Consider the following 23,078-nt stretch of genomic DNA (forward strand, 5'->3'; position numbering starts at 1 on the left):
TTCATAGTAGGGCCAATTTTATACAGGATCCAATTAACCTACCAGCATGTCTTTGGAGTGTGGGAGGAAACCAGAGTACCCGGAGGAAACACACGCAGGCACAGGGAGAACATGCAAACTCCAGGCAGGTAGTGTCGTGGTTGGGATTCGAACCAGCGACCCTCTTGCTGCTAGATGAAAGTGCTAACCTCTACACCACTGTGCCGCATATACAGTATATATGTATATATATTTTGGCATGGGGTAGTTGGCTCTCCTAGTAGATGTGTTTCTACAATCAATCCAGGGAAGTCAGGAGCTATATTTATAGGTAGCCCACTTTTATTGAAAATTTGCAGAAAGCAAAATAACAGTCCAACATAGTTCCCCATGTAGGGGATCTTCGTCAGCAGAATGCAAACACTGGAAGATGCTCAGCCACCTGACTTCGAACGCTCACTAGGCTTCAACTGCAGTTCCACACTGCACCTCTTACCAGTCTCTCTGACTGTGTTGTCCAGCTTTCCTGGATACTTGGCTCTCTAGCATTAAGTTGTAGCACCCTGCTGCAAAGCCAACCTCCAGCCTATGTATTGGGGTTCTTCTGACACCCCGATAGGAGCTGACCTGACTCCTGGAACCTGGACCTGCTGCCTCCTGGCAGATCACCTCTGACCCCTTGATGGTACCCTCTGTCTCTTGTCTTCTGGCTTGGGGCCCTCTGATTCTGGGGTGAGACCTTCCGTCTCCCACATTAGGAGCGATCTCCAACTAGAAGCTCTGAGCTATCCTCAAACTTGATGCCAGGTTTCAGGCATCTAGCAAAACCTGGACCAAGGATTAAATATTTAATCCAGAACTACCAACTCCGGAGAAAGCCAAATACACAATTTTCTCTGCCTGCAAACACTAGTCTGGAATGTCACATTTACCCAAAAATGTGAATCCTGTGTCACATTTTCCTATATTCCCAGTGATAGGTCATTCACTGTCACAATATATACAGTGGGTATAGAAAAGAATCATCCCGGTTTAAAATAATCCCATTTTTTTGCTTTGCAGCCTGACACAAAGACAGACTTGGTTTTTGGTTTTATCCAGCTGTTTTTACTCTGCAAAAATAAAAAAAAATAAAAACAGAATCACTGAGTTTGAAAAAAGATCACCCCCCGCCCCCCTTGTGTCAGTATTTTGTTGAACCACCTTTTTCTTTAAAGAGGAAGTAAATGCAGGAAAAAAAAACGAGAAAAAAAAAAAAAACCTGTAAAGACAAAGGCATAATGAGCTAGTATGCATCACATACTAGCTCATCATGAAATACTTACGTAAAAATGAAGCCCCGCAGTGTCGCCCGCTCAGCAAAAGGGCGGCCGACATGTCTGGCCGCCCTGCTTCCTTGTTCGCCTCCTCTGGCCATCTGATTGGCCGGAGGCGCGATAACATCACTCCCGCGCACGCGCGCGGGACCCGCCGGTCACGGCATAGGGTTCTGAAGGAACGGCACGGGTGGCCGTTCCTTCAGAGCGCATGCGCCGATGATGTCATCGGCTGCATGCATTTTAAATAGCTTCTAAACGGTGCATGTTTAGGAGATATTTATAGCACCTATAGGTAAATGTAAAAAAAGTGGGTTTACAACCTCTTTAATTACAGCTTTCAGTCTGTTGGGATATGTCTCTAGGAAGTTTGTACATCTTGACTTTGCAATATTTGCCTACTCTTCTTTGAAGAACTACTCAAGTTCAGTTAAATTCGATAGTGACCGTTTGTGAACTGCAGTGTTAATTTCGTCAATGAAAATGTTTTTGTCAAAGTTTTTGTCAAAGTTTTTGTCAGCAGCATTTTTACAGTATCAAATTTGAAACTAAAAGTACACCACAATTTCGTCCACTGACGAAAACTATGAGGAAAATAGATTCCGTTTTCGTTAAATGAAAACAAAAATGTGAGGCACCTCCCACCTCAAGGTCCGTTGGCTGCTAATGCTCAGATTCACACCTTTATTCGGGGGTGCGTCATCTGGCTCCCCCGTGGAGAACCCCGTTGCCTCCGTGGGATCTCAACCTGGTTTTGTCCGTTCTTCAAAAAGCCTCCTTTTGAGAACATTAGGGAGATTTCTCAGCTTTCTTTATCCATGAAGGTTGCCTTTCTGGTGGCAATTACTTCTGCCTGCAGATTGTCTGAGTTGGCAGCTCTGTCCTGTCCTTCGCCTTATTTGGTGGTCCACAGAGATAAAGTGGTGCTCCGACCTAATCCGTCTTTTCTTCCTAAGGTGATGTCGGATTTTCATCTCAATGAAGAAATTGTGTTGCCTTCTCTATGTCCTAAGCCTCAGCATCCCAAGGAAATTACCTTGCACTCTCTGGATGTGGTTCGGGGCGATAAGGGTTTATGTGGCGGTAACGGAGTCTTTTAGAAAATCAGACTCTCTCTTTGTTCTTACCGAAGGACCTCGGAAAGGTTTGGCTGCGTCTGCTGCGACCATTTCCAGATAGATCAGGCAGACGGTTGTTCAAGCTTATTCGCTGAAGGGTCAGGTTCCTCCTTTCCCTGTGAAGGTGCATTCTACTAGAGCGCTGAGTGCCTCTTGGGCTTTTCCCCGTCAGGCCTCAGTAGTGCAAGTTTGTAAAGCAGCGACTTGGTTGTCTGTGCACACTTTTACAAAATTCTACAAGGTAGATTTGTTGGCATCTTCGGATGCTTCCTTTGGCCGCAAGGTTTTGCTGGCTGCTGTTTCATAAGAGAATTGTTTATTTCTCTTTGGGAGTTTTTCTTTCATGGGTAAACTCCTGTTGTTTTTGGTTGAGCTTCTTGTTACCTAGTTGGCTAAGTTTAGCCTTTGGAGTTTACGTTTACTATCTAGTTGTGTTCTCCCCACCTCTCATGCCTACATTGCTTTGGGACGTCCCAAGGGTCTAAGAAGTATGAGAGCTGCTGCGTTGTCAATGGACTATAGAGGAAACTGGATTTTTGTAAGAACTTACCGTAAAATCCTTGTCTCGAGTCCATTGACAGACGCAGCACCTGCCCCTCTTATATGGGGATGGTTTTGTGTCTTCTTTCACTGCTTGCAACAAAACTCTTAGGCTGGAGCAGCGTGTGTGGGGTTATGCCTATAGGGACAGCCCCGTGGGCATGGTGAATTGTTTTTTTCCTGCCGAGTACTACTACTGCAGGGGGCAGCATAACCCAAGGTTTTAAGAAGTATGAGAGCTGCGTCTGTCAATGGACTCAAGAGAAAAGGATTGTACGGTAAGTTCTTACAAAAAATCCAGTTTTCATGCTGAGATAATCAAAATGACCACAGCTGATCACAGTTGTAAGTCAAACGGCTTTGTGTGCCATTGAGAAGGTGATTAGCTACACCTGATTGAGTTTATAAGTCATTTTTGAAGAGGGGGGTAATCCTTTTTCCAACTCAGTGTTTGTTTGTTTTTCTGACATGTTGGCGTTATAGGTTTCACTTGAATGTTATAACTTGCATGAAATACAGCTGGATAAAACAAAAACTGTGTCTTAACTGCAGGCTGAAAAGCAACAAAATGTGATTTTTTCTTTTTAGAGGGGATGATTCTTTTCTACACCCTCTGTATGGTGTGTCATTTTTAATTTTATTCCACCGAGTATTGGAACTACTGCCAAAGTGCATTTTATGACAGCGATGTGTTATGGTGCACCATAATCCTCTGGCCAACAGGGGGAGAACTAAAGCAAAGCAACCCATAGACTTCAATGTAAAGCACTTGGAATACTGGGAATTGTAGTCCAAAACAGCAGTCATGTAATACTAGAATCCCCTTTCTGAACTGGAAGTTTCAGCATGCTTTGGACAGCAGGAGAAGTTATTAAAGGTTTCTTTTTTTTTTTTAACTGCCTGGGAAAGGGATATTTCTGGGTGCAGAGAAAAGCAAGGAGAGCACATCTGCTGCACAGACTTGTGAGAGGCCAGACTGGTGAGGACTGAACCTGAGACCCAGGGAGAGACACCAGAGGGCCGCACAGCATAGACCACAGAGATCGAACTTGTAGTGCTGCAGCAGGGAGACCACTGGAGTTACTCATACTCTTCTTCCCACTGCTGATCGTTAAGAGGCTTCTTGAGAGAAGAGAGAGAGAGAAAGAGAGAGAGGCGTACCCTCCCATAGTCAGAGTTTGCAGCTGCAGCACAGGGACTGGTGAGAGTGCTCATCGCCCACCATTCACACTGTTAGCAGGAACTAAGTCACTGGAGACAGGATATTAAGTCTATCACAGCCATTCAGCATCTACACCACAATCTATACCTCATCTATAGTGCACCTATACTAACTCTATACCGCATTATGCCTAACCTTTACTGCATCTGAACCACATCCACTCTTGCACCTGTGCCAAGACTATAACGTAACTATACTGTACCTTTACTGCATGCTGGTTAATTGGGGCAGTCATTAAGCGCACTGATGCTCTTAAAGGTCCCCAACAATAGTCGGCAGAAGAACATCTCAAAGGGATGCCCATTCTGTAATAATTATCTTCCACCCCTTTTTGTTCTTCTGCCCCCTTCTGCTACCAATTTATTTTTCTTTTGGACAGTGCATACCCAGTATGCTGTATAATTCTAATACTCAGTAGATTAAGCTTTATTACTATCCACTGCTGCACTGTAGATTACCTGCTAATGGTAATGCTCATCTGGATGCCAAAAGTCATCTTTTGCTTAGTTCTTATTACTAATTACTTTTTATGCAAAATGTTGTTATTGCCTTTGTTAATCAATTTCCCTGCTTGCCTCTTTCCCCACCATATTGGATGACAAAATATTAATTTTGCCGTTACTCACTGGTTCAGTGCCTGTTTTCTTGGACATGGTAGTATTAACGGTTACCATTTACTACTTCCAGTGCTTTTCTGTGGTATTGCATTCTTGGTACATTCAACCTAGTGTTTCAGAAGGGCTAAAGTTTTTATGGAGGTCAAGGCATTGAACAAAGGACCCATCCTAACCATCGGCTTCTACGGGGGTAGTGTTCCATATGGATGTGATAAACATTTTGTTTTCTTGCTTCAAGTACTTTCTTGATTAGTAAAAAAAAGAAAAGGCAATTATAGAATATTTCATATAGTAATAAGAGTCTTAAGGTAAAATCTGATCATATATAATTTTGTTTGACGTAAAGGACTTGTCCCAGAAGACACTGTGGAAAATGTTGAAGAGGAAAGCAATTCGGAAGATGCAAAGCTGCAAGACTTGCCACCTTGCTGGGGTTTAGATATTGTCTGTGGAAAAGGAACAGATTTTAACTATGGCCCATGGGCAGATAGGCAGAGGTATGCATTAATTCTATTTTTTCTCAACAAAACAATTTGCTGAAAGACGTGAATATTCCTGAAAGAGTATTAACATTTTAAAAAGAGCACTTGAAAACACAGTCCCCATTTGTAAATTGTGTAACTGTTAACCCTGCTTCTCCTTGGAATTGGCAGTATATGTGGAAAATAAAGGTGCGCAAAACAGTGTGAAAAGATGGAAGCAGCACTAGGAAAGTAATAATGAATGAAAATGGCAAAGAAATAGTGCGCTAAAAAAAAAAAAAATATTATAAATCAATGTAATAAACGTAATAGAAAACAGCGAACATAAAAGTCTCTCAAATAGTGTAGGTCTGCTTAAATTTCAAAATAATAAGTGAGTCCGTGCCAAGGTGATGTGACAATATATGCAGACAATAGTGCTTCAAAAAATCAGATGTTCTCTGTGCCAGGGTCCACTCCAGGAATCTTGTGTTAGCCAGGGGAGGCGTGTGCTCTCCAGGAAGGAAGACAAGAGACCGACCTGATGTGTGATCTCCCTCCAGCGTTTCTCAACAAGTGACACCATCTTCTTGATGGACCTTCCCCTTCCTGCCCAACCTGCATAACATCTGCATGTTGTTCACCAATTTCAACTGGGAGGTACTATCTCTTTGGTAATTGTGCCTTGAGCCACCGGAACCCTACAGCTGTGAAGTGGACAAGTTCTAGGATATCCCAGCGAGAGCACACCACTCTTTGCTATCCATATACTGGATTTTTCTATCTCAGCAGTCCAAGCTCATATCTCCCTGATCTCTGGTAAGAATTAAATTTTACCACCGGGTGTCACCATTTCACCATACTGTCACTTCATGGTTTGAATGTCATTAGTGGAGTGTTTTGCGGTAAGAGGCCACCCTGGCACAGAGAACATCTGATTTTTTGAAACACTGTTGTCTGCATATATTGTCACGTTACCTTGGCACGGACTCACTTATTATTTTTATTTTGAAGTTTAAGCAGACCTACACTATTTGAGAGACTTTTATGTTCTCTGTTTTCTATTACATTTATTTAATTGATTTATAATATATATATATATATATTTTTTTTGTTAGCGCACTATTTCTTTGCCATCTCCTTGGAATTAACTGGTTTTCTGCAGTAATTTGCCATTAATTGTGATCTGATCCTCATCAGGTGATAACACACAAACAATTCTGATTTCATGTGTTGTCTTTATTGAACACAATCCTTAAACATTCACAGTGCTGGAGGCAAAAGTAAGTGAGCTCCCAGAGTTAAAGTGGTTGTAAAGGTATAAACCTTTTTATTTTAATGCATTCTCAGCAGAAGAAAACAAAAAAAACCTTTCAATGTCATCCCCCCATCCTGCTGTCAATGAGCTCCTGAGAGCAGGGGGCGGTGTAGAGCCACACTGTGTGTGCCAATAGACGCTCGCAATGTGACTTGGGATCAAGCTCGCATTAGTGTTTCCCCGTAGGAAGCAGCCTGCCATGGGGGCACTTGTGCAAGAGGAGGAGCCAAGTCCACTGGCAGGGAATCCCAGAAGAGGAGGATTGGGGCTGCTGTGTTCATAACCATTGTACAGAGCAGGTAAGCATGACATGTTTGTTGTTTTACAAAAAAAAAAAAAAACCGTTAGAATCACTAAAACTCCTTTGGCAGCAATGACTCCAAGCAAGTGCTTTTGTTAGCTCTGGATCAGACCTGCACAATGTTCATGAGGAATTTTTACCATTCCTCCTTACAAAACTGCTTCAGCTCAGACACTTTTGGATGTCTGGTGTGAAGGGCTCTCTTGAAGTCCTTCCACAGCATTTCTAAGGGGTTAAGGTCTGGGCTGTGACTGGACCACTCCAAAAGGCAAATTTTATTTTTCTGAAGCCAGTCTGTGGTGGATTTACTTCAATGTGTATGGAATGCAGCGCAAAAAACTAAATAATCAACCTAAATATCTGGTGATGACAAATCAATAAAATTACAAATCACAATTCATCAAATACTGTACAAATCAATATAAACAACCATTCATCACTTCATAACTGTATGTGCGAAAATGTAAATAAATAAAAAAAAAACTGATTTAAATTCATAATTGTTCTTCCGCGATAGTCAATAATCTTCATTCTTTCAATTAATTTGCTAGATGAACCAAAATACATATAAATATATTTACCACTTCATTAATGTGCAAAACTACAAGGAATGTGAATAAAAAAGGAAAAAGTTCTGCCAATTCATATAGCTTTGTGTCAATTCCTCTCTGTGCTCTCCCTACCCAGGGAACCTCACACCGCCACATTGAGGTCACACTGCGGCCATTTATGGGAGTTCTGTTGCACTGTTCATTTTTATGTGAATATTTACATTGTATTTTATGTTGATTAGATTGTTTTATGGAGAATGAATAAAGTACCAAACTATGATCCTTGTATCGGGCATTGGCCTGTGAGCTTGCTTCCATTCAGCCATATCCTTAATGAGATTGCCCCTAGTGGTGAAGTTACAGCCCACTGTGGTTTAAAAGGACAGATAATGCAGGCAGAAGGGGAGCTTATCTGTGCTAAATTGCAGAGTCTATATTCTGCTTCATTAGAGAAGGTGGTCTGGTGACACTCACATGTGGATTCACTCACAGAACACATAGAGCCCAACTATGGCCCTCCAGTTCAGTAACTACAATTCCCATCATGCCTAGTCATGTCTGTGAATGTCAAGGTTTTACAATGCCTCATGGGATGTGTAGTTCCAAAATAGCTGGAGTGCCATAGTTTGGAGATCCCTGACAAAGAGGAATTGGCACTATATATATATATATGAATTGCTGGAACTTTCTCCTTCTTCGTTCATGTTTATTTTTTATTTTTTTTGCACATAAATTCATGAACTGGTGACATTTTTTATTTCTATTTATTTTGGTTCATCTTTCACATTAATTTATTGATCCCTTTTTTTCTGCTTACAATCGTTTTTTTCCGTGCCTCCGGGGCGTAAGAAAAAGGTAAGCTATTCAGAGCTTCTGGATGGGGGTAACAAGCATTGGGGGTAGCCCAAGACTGGTCAGTCCGGTGCGGCTGACAAGTCCTCTTCAGCATGAATGGGCGCCCTTACCAGGTTCAGGGGGTGTGGGGCAGGAAGCAACATAAGCCACACAGCTCATGAAGATGAAGCTGCGTCTGTCGATGGACATCAGAGAAAATCTTATTTTCCTTCCAGGGGAAAAGGGGAAGAAGGTGGTCTCTTCAGTAAAAAGGTTGGTGGTCGCCCCCTCGTGCTCCAGGAGAGAGATCCTGAGAGTTCTGGGGCTCATGTCAGCCAGCATCCCAGCAGTAGCCTTTGCGCATCTACACTCAAGAGACCTTCAATTTTTCCATCTTTCCTCCTGGGACAAAAAGGTAATCCTCACCCCACAGGTAAAAACCTCCCTGGAGTGGTGGTCAATTCCAAGCAATTTAGAAAAGGACAGACCTTGGGGTCAGTGAAGCCCTCTGAAGGTCACCACAGACGCAAGCACCTGGGGGTGGGGGGCTCATCTAGAGGGAGCCCAAGCCCAGGGCATCTGGGACAAGGAAGTAGCCCAGGCTTCCTCCAACTTCAGAGAACTCAGAGCAGTGGGCGAAGCCCTAAAAGCCTTCGAGAGTTCAATTTCAGGCATGCAAATCCAGGTCTGCTCAGACAATGCTACAACAGTAGCTTACCTGAATCGCCAAGGGGTTACCAGGTCCAGACCCTTGTTGTTACTAGCCCAGGAAATCCTAGACTGGGCCGAAGGAAGAGTGATCTCCCTGTCGGCCATTTACATAAAAGGGGAAAGCAACTGGAAAGCAGATTTCCTCAGTTGCAATCCAGTAAGACAAGGAGAATGGTAGCTAAATCCCAAGGTATTTTAGACACTAGTCCAAACATTCGGCTGCCCAGAGGTAGACCTATTTGCCAGCCTACTAAACAGAAAGGTAGAGAGATTATTTTCCTTTTCACAGGAAAGAGGGATGTTGGGCCTGTATGCTCTGGCCCAAATATGGCGGTTCAAGTTAGCCTATGCCTTTCCCCCTCTAACTCTTATACCTCAAATTTTACAGAAGCACCTCCTTGGAAGCTTCCGAACCTCCCAGACCTGCTATTAAAGTGACCAGTTTGGCACCCCAGGCCAGAGTTCTTCCAGTTGACGGCCTGGTTAGTGAGCGCCAGATCCTTCGATTAAAGGACTGCTCAGACAGAGTGATAGACACACTCCTCCTGAGCAGAAAACCAGTAACGAGGAAAATATACCTAAAAGTTTGGAAAACATTTTGTACTTGGCCGCCTCTGTCCCCATAATCTTGGATTTCCTACAAGATGGGGTAGAGAAGGGTGTGGCGGTTAACACCCTTCGGGTATAAATAGCAGCTCTGTCAGTTTTTCTAGACATGAGGCTTGCAAAGGAACCTTTAGTTAAAAGATTTTTGATGACCAGGGATAGAGCTACTCCTGTCACAAGAGACAGGTTCCCTCCTTGGGACCTGACTAGGGTTCTAGAGGTGTTATCTAAAAGACCTTTTGAACCTATAGAAGAGGTTCCCTTTAAGTTTTTGTCCCTAAAACTAGCCTTCCTCTTAGCTGTCACGACGGCCAGAAGGGTAGGGGACTTACAAGGTCTTTCTATTAAAGAACCATTTATGTTGATCTTCCCAGATAGGATTATTCTCAGGCCAGATCCCTTATATCTGCCCAAGGTAGCATCTTCCTTTCACAGGAAGCAGGAAAAATGTTACCATCCTTCTGTGATAATCCTAGGAATGAAAAATAAATTAAATGTTATTGTTTAGATGTGAGGAGATGCCTCCTTACTTTTTTACAGAGGAACAGGGAGTTTAGGAGATCTAATCCTCTTTTGATCCTCTACTCTGGACCAAGAAAAGTACTGCAGGCATCAAAACCTTCAGTCTCCAGGTGGAGTAGGCAAGCCATTACCATGTCTTATGAGGTTTCAGGTGTTCCTGCACTAGCAAAGCTGAAAGCACACTCAACAAGAGCACTGGCAACATTCTGGGCCGAAAAAGCAAGAGCTTCCTGGGAACAGATTTGCAGTGCAGCCACCTGGTCCAGCCATGACACCTTTCTGAAGCACTACCAAATGGAGGTGCTGTCTCAACAAGACCTAGTTTTTGGCCGAAAGGTACTACGGTGGTCCCACCCTAAGGTAGGCCTGTGGTTACTTTATTATACTCTCACATGTTTGCTGTCCTGGAAGGTGAGAGGAGAAAACCGTCCCTTAAGCCCCGTACACACGTACCGATGGTCGGCATACAAATGTTCCTCTTTTCTCCCCGGGATGTCGGTGTCTGCTGAAAAGTGCAAAGACAGCACAAGGACAGCACAAGAATTTTGTCCGCCGACTGCAGAAGTGATGTCATGTAATGGTTAACTTTCCCTGTGTTTTCTATTTTCTGAGCATGCCCAGTCTTGCAAATCTGCGGTCTGTCGGCCGAATTGTGTACTGACAGGCGAACAATCGTCCGTTCTGGTGTCGGCATACAAAAATTTTCATGTTTGCAAGAAAGACTTTTGTCCGCGGATTGTGCGCAGACATCTGTCGGAGGCACCATACTAACACGCGTACAATCGGCAGATCCTTCGTCCACCGACTTTTGTATGCCGACGATCGGTACGTGTGTACGGGCCTTTAGACTTACCGGTAACGGTGTTTCTACAAACCTTCCAGGACGGCAGGCCTTCTTCCCGCCCTGTTAAAAGGGTGAGGAAAGAATGTAAACAATAGGTGGTAAGTACTAAGTGATTATGCATCCCTTGTGAATCGGTTGGAGAACTACTTTTTACAACTGAGCGACAAAAGGAAGGGTGGGGCCTTTTAACAGCTGTGAACTGATTGTGTTTCCTGTAGGGTGGAGCCTCTCGTCTCTCACATGTTTGTTGTCCTGGAAGGTTCGTAGAAACACTGTTCCCGGTTAGAAAAACGGACAGTTTTCCTGCTTATTTGATTGGTTCACCAATTCTTCCAGGAGTCTGCACCAACATACAAGTCAGATTTCTGGCATCCCCTGCAACAAAAATGTCCTAATAGGAACACGTCTAAAGGGATGCAGGCCCAGCATATTTCCACAGTTGATAGATAATTATGAAAACACTCCCATTAGACCCACTCAGCACAGAGAAACAAACAGGAATTTCTTCAGAATAACAAAAGGTAGGAATCTGCAATAATCCTAGATCACCCAGAGAGGAATGTTTTTTTTCTTAACAAAAGTGGAAATACGCTTAAAACACTTTGAGATTGCTTTGTATCCTATTGCAGCCTTATGCAGATCGGTCAGATTTTGCTTAGTTTTTCGTTCTAATATTGATTTATTCCCACTGTATACCTAACCATTTGCTTCTCCTGACAGGGAGTGCTTGTGGAAATTTTTCTTCCCACCAGATTATCAGATTTTGAAGATTTCTGAGATTGCACAGCCTGGCAAGCCTCGACAGATTCAGGCATTTGAGCTAAGAATGAACATCATTGCAAATGCTACAATAGATCTTCTTTTTACCAAAAATAAAGTAAGTATGCCCCATAAATCCAGTGAATTGTGTACAATAAAAACATTCTTGTCTTGAAATATACCGTATGTGTGTAGGAGGTAGTATGGCGAAAACACTGGAATGTATTATTGAGATGTCACTAGAAAGATATTGTAGATATATGTGAAGCTAGCCCCTTACTGTAACTGGCTGTATTTCCCAAAGGGCTTTAAACTGGAGTTCCACTCAGAAGTGGAACTTCCGCTTTAAGGCCTCCGGGCCCCCTGACATGCCACATTTGGCATGTCACTTTTTTTTGGGGGGGGGGTCGGGTACCTAGTTTTTTACAGGTATCCACTTCCGCTCGAGCCGCATCACATCACAGGTCCCAGAAATCTGCCCATCCACTAAGGATGTGCAGCGTGAGTCGCACATGCACAGTGCGCACCCGGCTGTGAAGCCACAAGCTGTCACAGCCGGGTGCCCACAGTAGTGATGCTGGCACTGCTGGGAGAACAGGGAGAGAACCGAGGCTCCCAAAGGCTGCATTACTGCACCGTGGAGCAGGTGAGTGTGTGTTTATTAAAAGTCAGCAGCTACACTTTTTGTCATTGAATCCAACTGTCATATAGTAATTAGGTAACACAATTACCTTTCTGTGAGCCAGGTCCCAGTGGTATGCAGAGGCTAGCTGTGTGAAATCACTGAACCATACAGGAAGCTCTCTGTATGTCTTCACCTTCTGTTGCAGTACTGGAAGGATATTTTACATTTGTATCCACACAGCATTCATCATGTATTATTCAAGTTTAAATGCATTAGGCATTATTATGTTTTTAATAAATATGCTGCTGAGGTAAGGTTCCATGTGCTTATTGCTTCATATTTTATTCACTTGTCTAGTTACACCTCTACCATGTAAAGATAGTTGATATTCTTACATTCCTACATACTTTACTTACATAATTTCATTGTTTCAATGTTCTTTGAACATCCTATATCTAATAAAAGCAGACATCTGTTTTTTATGTCCATATATACCCTTCTGCTGATATATATATATATATATATATATATACACACACACACACATATATATATACATATATATATATATATATATATATATATATATATATATATATATATATATATATATATATATATATATACACACAGGGAGTGCAGAATTATTAGGCAAATGAGTATTTTTGAGGATTCATTTTATTATTGAACAACAACCATGTTCTCAATGAACCCAAAAACTTATTAATATCAAAGCTGACTATTTCTGGAAGTAGTTTTTAGTTTGTTTTTAGTTTTAGCTATTTTAGGGGGATATCTGTGTGTGCAGGTGACTATTACTGTGCATAATTAATAGGTAACTTAACAAAAATCAAATATACAGTATACCCATTTCAATTATTTTTTTTTACCAGTGAAACCAATATAACATCTCAACATTCACAAATATACATTTCTGACATTCAAAAACAAAACAAAAACAAATCAGTGACCAATATAGCCACCTTTCTTTGCAAGGACACTCAAAAGCCTGCCATCCATGGATTCTGTCAGTGTTTTGATCTGTTCACCATCAACATTGCGTGCAGCAGCAACCACAGCCTCCCAGACACTGTTCAGAGAGGTGTACTGTTTTCCCTCCTTGTAAATCTCACATTTGATGATGGACCACAGGTTCTCAATGGGGTTCAGATCAGGTGAACAAGGAGGCCATGTCATTAGCTTTTCTTTTTTTATACCCTTTCTTGCCAGCCACGCTGTGGAGTACTTGGACGCGTGTGATGGAGCATTGTCCTGCATGAAAATCATGTTTTTCTTGAAGGATGCAGACTTCTTCCTGTACCACTGCTTGAAGAAGGTGTCTTCCAGAAACTGGCAGTAGGACTGGGAGTTTAGCTTGACTCCATCCTCAACCCGAAAAGGCCACACAAGCTCATCTTTGATGATACCAGCCCAAACCAGTACTCCACCTCCACCTTGCTGGCGTCTGAGTCGGACTGGAGTTCTCTGCCCTTTACCAATCCAGCCACGGGCCCATCCATCTGGCCCATCAAGACTCACTCTCATTTCATCAGTCCATAAAACCTTTGAAAAATCAGTCTTGAGATATTTCTTGGCCCAGTCTTGACGTTTCAGCTTGTGTGTCTTGTTCAGTGGTGGTCGTCTTTCAGCCTTTCTTACCTTGGCCATGTCTCTGAGTATTGCACACCTTGTGCTTTTGGGCACTCCAGTGATGTTGCAGCTCTGAAATGTGGCAAGTGGCATCTTGGCAGCTGCACGCTTGACTTTTCTCAGTTCATGGGCTGTTATTTTGCTCCTTGGTTTTTCCACATGCTTCTTGCGACCCTGTTGACTATTTTGAATGAAATGCTTGATTGTTCGATGATCACGCCTCAGAAGCTTTGCAATTTTAAGAGTGCTGCATCCCTCTGCAAGATATCTCACTATTTTTGACTTTTCTGAGCCTGTCAAGTCCTTCTTTTGACCCATTTTGCCCAAGGAAAGGAAGTTGCCTAATAATTATGCACACCTGATATAGGGTGTTGATGTCATTAGACCACACCCCTTCTCATTACAGAGATGCACATCACCTAATATGCTTAATTGGTAGTAGGCTTTCGAGCCTATACAGCTTGGAGTAAGACAACATGCATAAAGAGGATGATGTGGTCAAAATACTTATTTGCCTAATAATTCTGCACTCCCTGTATACACACATACATTCACTCCCCCCCCCACTTTCCTTTTTTCTTATATCCATTTGCCAGCGTTTTTTTTCTTTGCCCTTGGATTTACTAATAATCCTAATAGCTGCTAGTAATAAGGCCTGCTTTCCTTCTGTTTGCCCTTCTTTTCTTCATCAGCCTCTCTCTTTTTCTATGTTTGTCTCTGCTCTGATATTATAGGCTACCTGCCTGTGGCTGTTGCAGTATAGCAAATGTAGGCATATCATGGGAAGATCAAGGACAGGGTGGGTGTGAACCAGTACATTAATGTCCTTTTACCAGCCTCCACACCCCCTCTGGTACTTTGTACTGGTACTCCCCACTCATGGTAACTTCATGTAGATGCAGTTGTGCCCTTTACACATGATGAGATTATTAAAACAGCTTGCCAATGCATCACATTTACTTACACAGGCTTCTGAGTTGACAACTCCTTATAATAAATACAAAAAATATCTAAGCTATTCAGTTAATTTAGTGCCTTATGTACAAGTCTGCAAAATAACCTATGTAAATTCATATGTCAAAAACCGATTGAATATATTATGTTCTGTATTGAACACTTTTTGCTGCTTTTTCAATTATGTTCATTCTGTTGTGAACTATGAAATAAACATTTAAAAAACAATACAGTAAGTAGTATATTTCTGACAGAACCTTATGATATCCACAATTCTGAAAGCAGAATGCTGTCTGTAAGACATACAATTCATACGTACAGAGATGCTTCTACAAGAGTCTGTTTACACAGGTGTCAGAAGCAAGAAATAACTAATAAACACATGCTTTATTGACATATTCAGGTAAAAATGGAACTTGTTGAAGATGCATTTAAATGTAGGTATTTAAACAGCAGTTAAATTAAGCCATTCATAGGAGACTTTTGTCTGTTAAAGAGTGATGTGGGTATCTTTGACCATGTGGAAGTAAAGGAAAATCCTAACTAACTCTAAACCTACTAGCAGCCACATTCTAAGCTTAATCTTTGTAGCCGCTTAAAGAAAAAAAAAAATCACTATACTTACCTGTTCTACAGCGGCTCCAGTCCGGTCCCCACGCTGAGCTGTCAGCAGCAGCTTCAGCGTGTGGGAATGTGCAGCAGAGGCAGCCAACAACAAAAACTCCATAGTAATTCTATGGGTGACGTCACTTCCCAGGCTTTTCCCAGCCATTGTTGCACACGGAGGATGCTCCTGGAGACTGGACCAGAGTGGCTGCTGAACAGGTAAGTATAGAAATTTTTTTTCTACAGGGCTAGATAGATTAGGCTTAGAATGTGCCTGAGAGTAGGTTAAGAGTTAGTTAGGTTTTACCTTTACTTCCACTTTTATCAAACATAGGACACGGGAATAGTTCATTTTTAGACCATTGGGTTATGCTCCACCTCTAGGCAATTGGATACTGGTAAATGGCAATGCTTAACTTAGGCCTGCATAACCCCTCCCTCTCCCAGCATTGCCTCTGCTGTTTGCCGGTGTCCTTAGGCGATGGGCCTATCTCTTTCTGCTGAGAAAGTTTCACCTTTTATGGTACTCTTTGACTGTTCTAGTAAGTTTTTATGCAGCCAGTGAGCCTTGAGGCTTTTGTAAAGCAGCCTTTATCTGGATTGGTCCCTACAAAATTCAGTGCCTGGAGGGAAGGTACCTGGGGGGACTGTACCTGAACTTAAGTAAACACGCATGTAGCATACGGGCAAATTCCCTTTCACTTTACACGTTTATGTGAGTACTGCCGTAAACCCACAAACAGCTCCCATTCAAAGCATGCACCTGTATGCTATATGCAGGTCTACCCCATTTTTTAGTGTATACTGTGCAACCACCCCCAGCTATTCATTTATGTATGCAAAACCTGTACTTTTTTGGGTGTGAATGAACTCTGAAATTGTAGTCTGTATGGACTAAATTGACCTTGTGCATGAGGCCAAATAAAAATATTCCCTCCCGAAGATGACATTGGTATTCACCGCGCAAGCATCAAATGCTTATGTAAGTGAATGCAAGGTCATTTAAAACTTTAGCATATCTGTGAGAAAGTTGTGATCATTTACTGGGTTTATTCACATGAAACCGCAAGGAAATAAAATATATCACTCCAAATCTGTTACCAAATTAGCACATTATCTGTCCAGAAAAAAAAAAAAAAAACAATAAAAAAATAGTAGGGTAGACCTAGCCAAAACAGAAAAACGCTCTGGGACTCAAGGTTATTTACCCTCATTTTACCATTCCACTATGTTACATAAAAGTCTCACTAATGTGATATCATTTTAATTAGCAGACTTTGCTGATTGTATTTCAGGGTAAATTATAGAAGTGCGCACGTTACAAAAGCATTGTGTTAAGGGAAAAATTAAAGGAAGATTATATATTTTTTTTCAAAATGTTTTACTATTTACAGTGGGTACGGAAAGTATTCAGACCCCCCTTAAATTTTTCACTCTTTGTTATATTGCAGCCATTTGCTAAAATCATTTAAGTTCATTTTTCTTCCTCATGAATGTACACATAGCACCCCCATACTGACAGAAAAACACAGAATTGTTGACATTGTTGCAGATTTATTAAAAAAGAAAAACTGAAATATCACATGGTCCTAAGTATTCAGACCCTTTGCTCAGTATTTAGTAGAAGCCCCCTTTTGATCTAATACAGCCAGGAGTCTTTTTGGGAAAGATGCAACAAGTCTTTCACACCTGGATTTGGGGATCCTCTGCCATTCCTCCTTGCAGATCCTCTCCAGTTCTGTCAGGTTGGATGGTAAACGTTGGTGGACAGCCATTTTTAGGTCTCTCCAGAGATGCTCAATTGGGTTTAAGTCAGGGCTCTGGCTGGGCCATTCAAGAACAGTCACGGAGTTGTTGTGAAGCCACTCTTTCGTTATTTTAGCTGTGTGCTTAGGGTCATTGTCTTGTTGGAAGGTAAACCTTCGGCCCAGTCTGAGGTCCAGAGCACTCTGGAGAAGGTTTTTGTCCAGGATATCCCTGTACTTGGCCGCATTCATCTTTCCCTCGATTGCAACCAGTCGTCCTGTCCCTGCAGCTGAAAAACACCCCCACAGCATGATGCTGCCACCACCATGCTTCACTGTTGGGACTGTATTGGACAGGTGATGAGCAGTGCCTGGTTTTCTCCACACATACCGCTTAGAATTAAGGCCAAAAAGTTCTATTTTGGTCTCATCAGACCAGAGAATCTAATTTCTCACCATCTTGGAGTCCTTCAGGTGTTTTTTTAGCAAACTCCATGCGGGCTTTCATGTGTCTTACACTGAGGAGAGGCTTCCGTCGGGCCACTCTGCCATAAAGCCCCGACTGGTGGAGGGCTGCAGTGATGGTTGACTTTCTACAACTTTCTCCCATCTCCTGACTGCATCTCTGGAGCTCAGCCACAGTGATCTTTGGGTTCTTCTTTACCTCTCTCACCAAGGCTCTTCTCCCCCGATAGCTCAGTTTGGCCGGACGGCCAGCTCTAGGAAGGGTTCTGGTCGTCCCAAACGTCTTCCATTTGAGGATTATGGAGGCCACTGTGCTCTTAGGAACCTTAAGTGCAGCAGAAATCTTTTTGTAACCTTGGCCAGATCTGTGCCTTGCCACAATTCTGTCTCTGAGCTCTTCAGGCAGTTCCTTTGACCTCATGATTCTCATTTGCTCTGACATGCATTGTGATCTGGAAGGTCTTATATAGACAGGTGTGTGGCTTTCCTAATCAAGTCCAATCAGTATAATCAAACACAGCTGGACTCAAATGAAGGTGTAGAACCATCTCAAGGATGATCAGAAGAAATGGAAAGCACCTGAGTTTAATATATGAGTGTCACAGCAAAGGGTCTGAATACTTAGGGCCATGGGATATTTCAGTTTTTCTTTTTTAATAATCTGCAACAATATCAACAATTCTGTGTTTTTCCTTCAATATGGGGAGCTGTGTGTACATTCATGAGGAAGAAGAATGAACTTAAATGATTTTAGCAAATGGCTGCAATATAACAAAGGGTGAAAAATTTAAGGGGGTCTGAATACTTTCCGTACCCACTGTACTTTGATGTGGATGCATTCTTCTGCTGTTTCCCCAGTGCCTGGGATGATTTAAACACCCACCCCTTCTGGACTTCCTTTCTTAATAGATGCCAGTGCAGTAGATGCAATACTGTACATTGTGGGACTTCTGCTGCTGTGGTTACTTTGCTACGATCCTGTTGGATCTATTAAACATTTAATTTGTGTTCCTGTGCAACGTGTTATCCAAGATGGTGTTCCCAGTCTGGTCTGGGTGATAAAACCTGCAGCCCCGCCCCATTGGTGACATCTCCTGTATGGACTTGGTGTATCTGTGTCTGAACTAAAATGTTCCCATTGACTGCACTCTGTCCATGACCCCAGTTAGTTGGTGACCATGTTTAGTTTGGGGATCCAAGCATGCCCCTGTTTGGTTGAATGCGCAGGGTGGGATGGGGAAGGGGAATGGTTCTGTACATGTTCTATCAGTTAGTTGTTTGAAGTATGGTTTCTTTCCCATTAATGATTTTAGCTCAACTAAACCTGAACAGCCGTTTAGTCGAGCTTTGTATTTGTTTACATTAGTCCTCTGGAATTCGGGGAATCTGCTACATACACTACTGCTGATCCTTGTGCATTTTTTGGAAGATATTCAGGTTCCTGATGCTTTCTGCTACAGCCCGCCAAGGGTTTGATGCTCCTAGAAAGAAATCCAGTTGGCGATTGGCTCCCTGCGAACAGGAAAGACCCCAGTTGAAGGCCGCTTTCCAGCCGAGTTTTACAAGATACACAGTGAAATTCTTGCTGTTAGGATACAAGAGGTTCTGTCTGCATCATTGACTGCTTCCTTCTTGTCATCCTCTGTGTAGAGCTATTATAGTTGTGGTGCCTAAGCCCGGTAAGGATCCAGAACTTTGCTCTTCATACAGACCCATTTCACTTTTAAATGTGCATGCCAAGATCCTTACTAAATGTGTTGACATCCTGTCTTAACAAGGTTATTCTGTCTCTGATCCACAGAGATCAGACTGGGTTTCTGCCAGGTAAGGGTACTGACATACATCTGAGAAGGTTATTTACAGTCATTGCCAGTGCTGGGTTCGGGGAGGGTCCTGGGGTAGTGGCTTCCCCTGGGCGCCGAGAAAGCCTTTGACTCGGTAAAGTGGGAATATCTGTGGCTAGTTTTGGACCAACTTTTATATTAAGGTTGCAACTGCTGTATTCGACCCAACAGCCTGCACAAATGGTATTCTATTGATGCCATTTCCCCTCCACTGAGGCACCAGGCAGGGTGCCCCTCTTCCCGACCCTTTTTTTTCTAACTATTGAGCCACTGGTGGTACTCTTGCGAGCTTCTCCTGAGGTTCAGGGTTTCTTAATACCACCTTTGGCTAAAAAAGTATCCCTATATGCTGATGACACCCTCCTATACCTACGAGATGCCCGTCATTCTCTGGTGGCTGCCTTGGAAATTATCAACCATTTTGGTTTATTTTCGGAAGTCAGAGTGAATTGGGATAAATCAGTCCTATTTTCCCTAACCCGGGAGGCGCCCCCTGTAAGCCTATTCCGCAGTTCTGTGAGGAATCAAGAGCGGGGATCTTCCAATCATCCTGGTGGCCGTACACATCCCTTGGGGGCTTCCTCTCAGAGAAGACCAGTTGTCTCAAGGGCTAATCTACCATCCTGCTTTACAGTCACTGGTTTTATTGGCTTAGCTATTGCCAGGTACTAAGAAATATAGGTTTGTCTGGATCAGTGATCCCTACTATGGTGAAGGTGAGGAAGTCGTCTTCCACCAGGATATACCATCATACGTGGAAAGCGTACATTTCTTGGTGTGAGTCGATTGGCACCCATGCTTGATCCTTTTCTGTGGCTCTGATCTTAACCTTTAATCAATGGGGCATTGATCAGAAATTGGCCTTGAGTTCCATCAAGGGCCAGGTGTCTGCCTTGGCAATCTTCTTTCAGCGACCCCTAGCCACGCACTCTTTAGTTCGTACCTTCATTCAGGGGGTTCCACATAAGGCTCCACCTGTATGGTCTTATTTGCGCCATAGGATTTAAATGTAGTGCTTTTGGTTCTCCAGAAACCTCCATTTGAGAATATTCGGGAGATTCCCTTGTCTACGTTATCCCAGAAGGTGACATTCTTGGTGGCTATTACCTCGACCCGCAGGGTATCGCATTTGGCGGCATTATCCTGTTGCAGTCCCTATTTGGTGTTCCATAGGGATGAAGAGGTTCTTCGTCCCTGTCCATCATTCCTGCCCAAAGTTGTCTCTGATTTCCATTTGAATAAGAGAATTGTGTTGCCTTTCTTGTGTCTCAAGCCGGCTCATCCCAAGGAATTTCCTTTGCATACCTTGGATGTGGTTCGTCCATTCGAAGGTCTGACTCGCTTTTTGTGGTTACAGACGGACCTAGAAAAGGGCTGGCCGCTTCTTCAGATACCATCTCCAGATGGATCAGACAAACGGTGACTCAGGCCTATTCCATTAAAGGTCAGATTACACCTTTCCCTGTCACAAGGCATTCTACTCAGGCGCTGAGTGCTTCTTGGGCCTTCTGTCATCAGGCATCAATATCGCAAGTTTTCAAGGCGGCCACTTGGTCGTTGGTGCATACCTTCACAAAGTTCTATAAGGTTAATATTTTGGCATCTGCGGATGCTTCCTTTGGCCCCAAAGTTTTGCAGGCTACTGTTTAAGAGGGGCTATTCCCTCTTGAGGGGTGTTTTTCTTTAAACTTGTATTTTTCACATGGGGCTTCTGTGACCCGGTTAATGCTCCTGTGTCCTGGATAAGGGCTCTTATGTTTAGCCTTGGGTTATTTTCCCCACCCCTTATTTTCCTTTTGGCACTGCTTTTGGACGTACCAGTAATTATGATTTATGTAGTGCTTTATGTCTTTCGATGAACGAAAGAGAAAGTGGGATTTTTGTACTTACCGTAAAATGCATTTCTTTACATTCATCGACGGACACTGCACCCACCCCTCTACGGATTTCCTTTACTGCTAATAATGCTTGCTACTAAACCGTTTACCTAGAGCAGAGAGGGGGGTTATATACCAAGCTGAGGACAGCCCATGGGCATAGCCAAATGTTTTTGTTCTGCCTAGTCCTACTCCTGGAGAAGGCAATATAACCCAGTAGTTATGATTTATGGAGCACTGCATCCGTCAATGAACTCAGAGAAATGGATTTTACGGTAAGTACAAAAATCCCATTTTAACCGATGAGGATTGGTGTGAGAGACTTCAGCAGTATATTCCGTTTATGATTTCAGCTAGAGACCAGTTTGTTACACTTGCCGACTGCCAGCAGTATATATACTGCGGCAGGTCGGCTCTGTCCCGCGAAACAACGTACCTGTACGTCTCTTCGCGAGATCGCTAACGGGGGCGTGTGCACATTCGCCACAGGGGAAGCCAATTTGCGGGTCCGGCGGCCGCGATCGCACCCTGTGGAGACAGAATGGCGGTCTGCCGATGTTAATGCGGCAGACCACTGTTCTGTCAGTTATGAACACAGGGATCCTGTGTTCCTCTTATTTAGGAACACAGGTCTCTGTGTTCATGCAGCAAGCACACCCCCCCCACAGTTAGAAAGGACCCCCTAGGGACACATTTAACCCTTTGATAGCCCATGGTGTTAACCCCTTCCCTGCCAGTGTCATTAGTACAGTAAAAATGCATATTTTTAGAACTGATTACTGTGGTAATGTCACTGGTGCCCCCAAAAGAGTAAAAAATGTCAGGTGCCTCATCTGTCTGCCGCAATCTCACAGTCCCGCTAAAAATCACTGATCGCCACCATTACTAGTAAAAATAAATAAATACATAAAAATTATATAATTCTTTCCCCCTAGTTTGTAGACGCGATACCGTTTGCACAAACAAATCAGTATACACTTATTGGGTTTTATTTTTTACCAAAAATATGTAGCAGAATACAAATTGACCTAAAATGATGAAAAACTTTGATTTTTAAATTCTTTTTATTGGGAATGTTATATAGCAGAAAGTAAAAAATATTGTTTTTTTGTTTTTTTTTTCAAAATTGTCGCTCTTTTTTTGTTTATGGAGCAAAAAATAAAAATTGCACAGGTGATAAAATACCACCAAAAGAAAGCTATATTTGTGGGAAAAAAGGACATCAATTTTATTAGGGTACAGCGTAGCACGACCGCGCAATTGTCAGTTAAAGTAATGCAGTGTTGTATCGCACAAAATGGCCTGTCATTAAGGGGGTAAATCCTTCCGGTCCAGAAGTGGTTTAATTGAAATTTCTGCATAGAGCGTATAAAACGCCTCATCTGTCATTTACCATACTGCGGATGACCTCTGTCCCAAGTGCAGATAAGCAGTGGGGAACTTCATCCACATGGTATAGGCTTACCCACTACAACAGAACTTTTGGCAGGCTGTGGTTGCTGACATTGATGCGATTGGCGAAGTTACAATTGAGGCATATCCTTTGGTTCTTCTGCTTGGGATTACTGATAATCTGCTTGCCAATACAAACACTAAATTGATTATTTTTGATG

The 23,078-nt window shown here is 42.7% G+C and overlaps 1 protein-coding gene across 11 annotated transcripts in view; it reads left to right on the forward strand.

Moving 5' to 3' along the window:
- Positions 1 to 23,078, forward strand: part of BLTP1 (bridge-like lipid transfer protein family member 1) — a 754,177-nt gene that overhangs the window by 173,504 nt on the left and 557,595 nt on the right. For all 11 annotated transcript variants that reach the window (XM_082243836.1, XM_082243839.1, XM_082243842.1 and 8 more), the window contains exons 10-11: positions 5,139 to 5,289; positions 11,661 to 11,817. In XM_082243836.1, coding sequence (XP_082099962.1) covers positions 5,139 to 5,289; positions 11,661 to 11,817 — 308 coding nt within the window. The remainder of the gene's footprint in view (positions 1 to 5,138; positions 5,290 to 11,660; positions 11,818 to 23,078) is intronic.

This window comes from Pelophylax lessonae, assembly GCF_965119305.1.
Source record: "Pelophylax lessonae genome assembly, chromosome: 1".
NCBI lineage: Eukaryota > Metazoa > Chordata > Amphibia > Anura > Ranidae > Pelophylax > Pelophylax lessonae.